The sequence below is a fragment of the Arvicola amphibius genome, unplaced genomic scaffold (assembly GCF_903992535.2).
Source record: "Arvicola amphibius unplaced genomic scaffold, mArvAmp1.2, whole genome shotgun sequence".
Taxonomy (NCBI): domain Eukaryota; kingdom Metazoa; phylum Chordata; class Mammalia; order Rodentia; family Cricetidae; genus Arvicola; species Arvicola amphibius.
Window position 1 is genome coordinate 177680 of NW_024582314.1, and position 7637 is coordinate 185316.

The 7637-nt window shown below is 39.0% G+C and overlaps 1 gene segment (V, D, J or C); it reads left to right on the forward strand.

Moving 5' to 3' along the window:
- The first annotated feature begins 233 nt into the window (after window positions 1-233).
- Window positions 234-711, forward strand: LOC119805790. The segment is given in 2 exon segments: window positions 234-299; window positions 383-711. Coding segments are annotated over 2 exon segments (375 nt in total).
- The last annotated feature ends 6926 nt before the right edge of the window (window positions 712-7637 follow it).

Sequence of the window (7637 nt, forward strand, 5' to 3'; positions counted from 1 at the left end):
ACAGGGCTCAGATAAGGAGCATTTTATGCATTTCCACAGACAGGATTAGGATTTGGCCCTCAGCATTCTTTTGCCTTTCATAGGTCTCTTCTATCTCCTTCTCCTCCTGGACTGGGTTCTTATCTAACAAGTTCCCTGCTCATGAATATGCAAATAACCTGAGTCTATTATGGTAAATACAGGGGTGTTCATACCCCAGAACAACATATTACCAGTGTCCTCTTATCCGTTACTGAGCACACAGGTTTTCAAGATGGGATGGAGCTGGACCATTCTCTTCCTTGTGTCTGTAACTACAGGTAAAGAGCTTTCCAGTTTCAAACCTGAAGAAGGAACAGGGACTGAGGTGACAGTGATATACACTATGCCTTTTTCTTCACAGGTGTCCACTCTCAGGTACAGATGCAGCAGTCTGGTCCTGAGCTTAGAAAACCTGGGTCCTCAGTGAAGCTGTCCTGCAAGGCTTCTGGCTACACCTTCACTGACTACAGTATTGAGTGGGTGAAGCAGAAGCCAGGACAGAGCCTGGAGTGGATTGGATATATTTATCCTGGAAATAGTGATACTGAGTACAATCAGAAGTTCCAGGGCAAGGCCACACTGACTGCAGACACATCCTCCAGCACAGCCTACATGGAGCTCAGAAGCCTGACATCTGAGGACTCTGCAGTCTATTATTGTGCAAGACACAGTGTTGCAACCACATCCTGAGTGTGTTAGAAACCCTGGAGGAGCAGGAAGCTGCCCTGCAGAGATGGCAGAGAAGATTGTTCTGGAGTCTTGTTCCAAAACAATCACTCTAAGTTGTCCCTTGATCACTTCACAGTCTTATAGAGTCTGTCAGGTTTTCAAAAGGACTGCTAGGAATAAAGTGGTGCTAGTTCAGAATGCCCTGCTGTTTACCACTGACCACCTCCATTGACATGATTAATTTTTAATAAAGTAAAGTAGGACAATATGGTTGTGGCATTACATTATGATATAAATATATCTTAAATCTAAGGGAATGAAAGTGTTGATGAAATAGCTGGGAATAAGCTGTAATATGGAGTAGGCCAGTAAAGACAACACAAAAGCATGTGCACTAACAAAGCCCCTTTCATAGTCCATTTGGTTTCCCTAAAACAAGTACAGACAGTTTTTGGAAGTTTTGGGGGCAGCTGTTTTAAACTTTCCTATGAAATATAATTTTACATCTTTAGTTATTTATACCCATGATCATGAATCATGAATTGCTTTTAGGAATAGTAATTAAACCTCTTACTCTGTTATCATTATGGATGGAGCAGAGTGCCATGTTGTGAGTTCCATAGGGTGTGGGATCTGCTGCTTTGGTAACAAGCTGGGCTACACAGATAGCACTGGGAAAGAGCAGTAGGATATCAAGCTGGGAATGTTAGAGGCCTGATCCTGTCATCAGTAGCCCTGGTTGCTCATTCCCGTTTCCTGAAATTTGGTTGTCTTTGTCACCACTTTTTGTCGACACTGAATAAATTAGTGAAATTGCGTTTTATATTTTTCAGGTATTTTAGAGGAAAATTAATATACTGAGGATGATTATAAGGGTTTTGTTTATATTATATTTGAAAATGGTTATATCCCCCCACATTTAAAACATATAGGAGGTGACACAAACACTGACAGAATTTGAGTTTATACTCCTCTATGCCATCATTTTGGCATGCTTTTATAAGATCAGCAATGGTATGAGAGACATTAGCAACTTCAGAATGAATCTTGGTACAGATAAAATTTGCATTTTCACTTCTTTTCCATTTTGCATCCTCTTGATCTATTTTGTTTTCTTATTGCTCTAGTTAGAACATTAAGAACCATGTTGAACAGAGATGATTTGTTCCTGTCTTGATCCTGGATTTAGTGGAATTACATTGAGTTTCTCTCCATTTAATTTGATGTTGACACTTGGGTCATTGTATATTGTTTTTATTATGTTTATATATGTTCCTTGTATCTCTGATTTCTCCAAGACCTTTATTATAAAAGGGTGTTGGATTTTGTCAAATGCTTTTTCAGAACCTAATGAGATGATCATATTATTTTTTTCAGTTTACTTATATAGTGAATTACATTGATAGATTTTTATATGTTGAACCATCCCTGCATCACTGGAATGAAGCTGACTTGCATGGTGAATGAGTTTTTGATGTGTTATTGGATCTGATTTGCCAATATAATATTGAGTATTTTAATGTTCATGAGGGAGATTGGTCTGCAGTACTATTTCTTTGTTGAGTCGTTGTGTGGTTTTGGTATCCATATAACTGTAGCTTCATAGAAAGAGTTTGGCAATATCAGTGTAGAATAATTAAAATAGATCCACACCTATTCCTATGCACAAAACTCAAGTCCAAATGGATTAAAGACTTCAACAAAAATCCATCCAATTTGAACCTGATTAAAGAGAAAGTGTGAAGAAACCTTCATTGCTTGGGTTCAGGAGAGCACTTCCTAAATATAGCACCAGTAGTACAGACACTTATAGCAACAATAAATAAATGGGACTTCCTGAAACTGAGGAATGGTGTTTGCAGCTCTTTTAAGAGATCTTGCCACAATACACTTACATGATATTGATGAAAAGCTTACTGCATGCTTTTTGGTTTTCAGCCATAGCAAGAAAAAAATTCTGCATCATTTAAAAATGCCCGCTTTCTGGGTCATCATGCCAGTGCAAACTCTGACTCTTTAAGGCAGGAGGTTCAGCTACAGAGCATTTGAGTGTGGTTTATGGTTAGACTGCTGCAGCTTGCTTGCTGGCAGGGACTTTGAAATGCCATAGAGTTGTGGCTTTAAACATGACTCCAGCCAGTACCCCCACCATAAGCCTGGAATCTCAGAAAACTGAGGAATTGGCTGGCTCTAGCCACCAAAGCCTTTGCTTTAATCCTCTCCATATTGCTTAGCAAATTAAAGACTCAACATAGTCAGAAAAAGAGAAAGATATACAGTAAAGATAGATTCAAAGACAAAAAAAAACCTCTAAAGGGTTTACTAGAGGGTGCCAGAAATGTCCAGATCCTATTGCCATACTCATGAATATCTTGCATATCACCATAGAACCTTCACCTGGCGTTGGATGGAGAAAATGACAGAGCCCCACACAGGAGTACCGGACTGAGCTCCCAAGGTCCTGATGAGGAGCAAAAGGAGGGAGATCATGAGCAAGGAAGTCAGGACCATGAGGGGTGTATTTACCCATTGAGACGGTGAGACAGATCTAACGGGAGACCGGGACGGATGGAACAGGGGACCAAACCGGACTCTCTGAATGTGGCTGACGGTGGAGGAGGACTGAAAAACCAAGGACAACAGCGATGAGCTTGAACTCTACAGCATGGACGGGCTCACTGTGAGCCTTGTCAGTTTGGTTGCTCAATTTCCTGGACTTAGTGGGAGCTGGGAGGACCTTGGACTTAACGCAGTGAAGGGAACCCTGATGGCTCTTTGTCTTGGATAGGGGCGGAGTGGGGGTATGTGTGGAAGGGAGTGGAGGGAAGGGGGAGGAGGAGGGGAGGAGATGGAAATCTTTAATAAAAAATGAGAAAAAAAGAAAAATAACAGAAAAAAAAATATAATCAATCTTGGGAGAGAAGAAACTGTAAAGTTCTTAAAATAGAAAAGAATAGAATAGTTGGGTGTGGTGGTACAAATCTTTAATCCCAATACTTGGTAGACAGAGGCAGGCATACCTCTGTGTGTTCAAGGACAGCTTGGTCTACAGAGTGAGTTCCAGGACAACGATACACAGACAAACCCTGTCTCAGAAAGCCAAAAATTAAAAATAAAATATAAAAGGAATAGAAGTTAAAGTAAAGCCGTGTAAATATAAAAAATACACAAATAGTCTGGATATTGTATGTTATTATGCTCATTTTGAATTGTTTGAATGCTGAGGAAGGAACAACAGCTGCTAAAAGATACTTGCTTCTAAACGCTGCTGAATTAATCCAAGATAGGAGTTTTGAAAATACCTTGACTTCAAAACTGAAGTGAAATTATATGTTACCTTGGAGAAGCAGATTTGCTTTTATTTCCACAGGAAATGAGAGCCTGTGGACTCATTCTGGGTTAAGAAAATTCAGGTTTTATCAAGGAAAACCCATTGAGAAATCTCCAGTAGGAACAAATGGCCAAGATATCTGAGTTCTACATCCAGAACAGATTCAAGACTGCTGTCTGAGGTGTCTGTCAAGCCTCACAGGATACTCCAGTCAGAACTTGTTCATAATTCCAAATTTCCTTTAGGTCCCTATAAAATTATCACTGTCCCCCAAACAACTGGAAGTAGCCTGGAATCCTATGCCCACATTTCCAAAATGGACTATGCATACTTTCCTTTGTTTAAAAAAAAAGAGGGGGAAGTGGTGTGGTAAAATGATCTGTATTCTGTAAATTATGTTTTAAATAAACACTGATTGGCCCATAGCCAGGCAGGAAGTATAGGCAGGATAACCAGACAGGAAGGGGGGGGGGGTCAATGATAACAGGAGATTTCTGGAAAGGAAGAAGCCCATTCCTCTGCAGTCCTGACCCATCCACAGAAAAGGCAAGTTGTGACTGCTCCACTGAATGAGGTACTGAGACACATGGTTAACATAGATAAGAATATTGGCTAATAATGGGCTAATATATGTTATAAGAGTTAATAAGAATCCTAAGCTAATGGGCCAATCAGTTTGTAACTAATGTAGACCTTTGTGTGATTTCTTTGGGACCTAATGATTGTTGGAATTGGGCTGGGGGTCCAGGTGGGACAGAAACCCTGACAACAGAGAAGCTTATTTAAAACAAAGGACATAGTCAATAAGACAAAAAGGCAATCTACTGAGTGGGAAAAGATCTTCACCAGTCCTACATCATACAGGGGACTGATCTCCAAAAATACATATAGAATTTAAGAAATTAGACATCAAAATTCCAAATAATCCATTCAATAATCCATTTAATAGTCCCCATCTGGAGTACAGATCTAATTAGCAAATTCTCAATAGAAGAACTTCATGTGTTGGATTTTGTCAAATGCTTTTTCAGCATCCAATGAAATTATCATATGTTTTTTGTCTTTCATTTTATTTATATTATGGATTACATTTATAGATTTTTATCTATTGAACCATCCCTGTATTTCTGAGATGAAGCCTACGTGATTATGATGAATCAGTTTTTTTTTTCTTTCTCATGGTTTATTTTTTTTTATATTTAAAAAATTTCCATCTCCTTCCCTCCTCCTCCCCCTCCCTCCGCTCCTCCTCCCCCTTCCCGCCCCTCCTTCTCCCCCTTCCCTCCCCTTCCCTCCACCCATACCTCCCCTCCCTCCCTCTCAAGGCCAAGGAGCCATCAGGGGCAAAATTGGGAACTTGAGGGTTGGGCAAGACTGGGCCAAGGGAAGATGGGGAGAGAAAAATGTGAAGGGGAGAATGGGGGGAGCTTGGAGGAATGGGATGCTCGGGATATAGGAAGGGTGGATATGGGAGCAGGGAAGCATATATCTTAATTTAAGGAGCTACCTGAGGGTTGTCAAGAGACTTGACCCTAGAGGGGTTCCCAGGTTTCCAGGGAGATGCCCCCAGTTAGTTCCTTGGGCAGCTGAGGAGAGGGAGCCTGAAAAGGCCAGTTCCTATAACCATACTGATGAATTTCTTGCATATCACCATAGAACCTCCACCTGACGATAGATTAATCAGTTTTTTGATGTGTTCTTGGATTCTGTTTGCCAGTATTTTGTTGAGAATTTTTGCATCCATGTTCATGAGTGAAATTGGTCTGTAATTCTGTTTCGTGGTTTAGGCTTTGTGTGGTTTGGGTGTCAGGATAACTGTAGCTTCATAAAAAACAGCCCACAAATTACAATCCCAGAGAACTTAGACAACAATGAGGACACTAGGAGAGACATATATAGATCTCATCTACATGGTAAGTAGAAAAAGACAAGATCCCCTGAGTAAATTGGGGGCATGGGAAGCTTTGGGGAAGGTTGAAATGGAGGAGAGAGGCTGGGAGGGGATCAGAAAAAAATGTAGAGCTCAATGAAAATCAATAAAATAAAATAAATAAAAGAATTTGGCAATGTCTCTTCTGTTTCTATTATGTGGAATACTTTGATGAATATACGAATTAACTCTTCTTGGAAGTTCTGGTAGAATTCTGCACTAAAATCCCCTGGCCCTGGGCTTTTGTGTTGGGAGGTTTTTGATGACAGCTTCTATTTTCTTGCAATTTATAGGTATATTTAAATTGCTCACATGGTTTGATTTATTTGGGTATATTGTACCTAACTAAAAAATTGTCCATTTCTTTTACATTTTCCAAATTTTGGGAGTACAAATTTTTGTAGTAATACCTAATGATTGTCTGAATTTCATCAGTGTCTGTTGTTATGTCCCCCATTTTCATTTCTGATTTTGTTAATTTGGATGATCTCTCTCTGCCTTTTGGTTAGTTTGGATAAGGGATTGTCAATATTTTTGATTTTCTCAAAGAACCAGCTCTTTGTTTTTATTGGTTCTTTGTGTTGCTGTTTTGTTTCTATTTTGTTGATTTCATCCCTCAATTTGATTATTTCCTGTTTTTTACTCCTCTTGGGTGAGTTTGCATCTTTTTGTTCTAGAGCTTTCATGTGTGCTGGTAAGTCACTAATGTGAGCTTTCTCTGTTTACTTTATGTGGGCACTTAGTGCTATGAACTTTTCTTTTAGCACTGCTTTCATAGTGTCCCATAGGTTATGATACATTGCATCTTCCTTTTTTTGAATTCAAGGAAGAGTTTAATTACTTTCCTTATTTCTTCCTTGACCCAGAGGTAGTTCAGGAGTTGACTGTTCAATTTCCATGAGTTTGTATGCTTTCGGAGATTAGTATTGTTGTTAAATTCTAACTTTATTCCCTGGTGATCCAATAAGACAAAGGGGTTTACTCCAATTTTTTATATCTGTGTACATTTGCTTTTTACTGAGTATGTGATCAATTTTAGAGAAGGTTCCATGAGTTGTTGAGAATAAGGTATATTCTTTTGTGTTTGTGTTTTATGTTAAGTCCATTTGTTTAATTAGATCTGTTATTTCTCTTATTTCTCTGTTAAGTTTCCATCTAGTTGACTTGTTTATTGTCAAGAGTGGAGTGTTGAAGTCTTCTACTATTAGTTTGTGGGGTTTGATGTTGATTTAAGTTTTAGTAATGTTTCTTTTACCTATGTTGGTGCTCTTGTATTAGGGTCTTAGAAGTTCAGGATTGAGACTTCATCTTGATGAATTGTTCCTGTTATGAATATTAAATATTCTTCTTCATCTCTTCTGATTGCTGTCACCATGCACAAAACTCAAGTCCAAATGGATTAAAGACCTCAATATAAATCTGACCACACTGAACCTGATAGAGGAGAAAGTGGGAAGTAACCTTCAATGCATGGGCTCAGGAGACTACTTCCTTAATATAACCTCAGCAGCACAGAAAATAAGGGCAACAATAAATAAATGGGACCTCCTGAAACTTAGAAGCTTCTATAAATCAAAGGATATTGTTAAGACGATAAAAGGGAAAAAATCTTCAACAATCTCACATCAAACAAAGGACTGATCTCCAAAATATATAATGAACTTGAGAAATTAGAACATGTCCTTC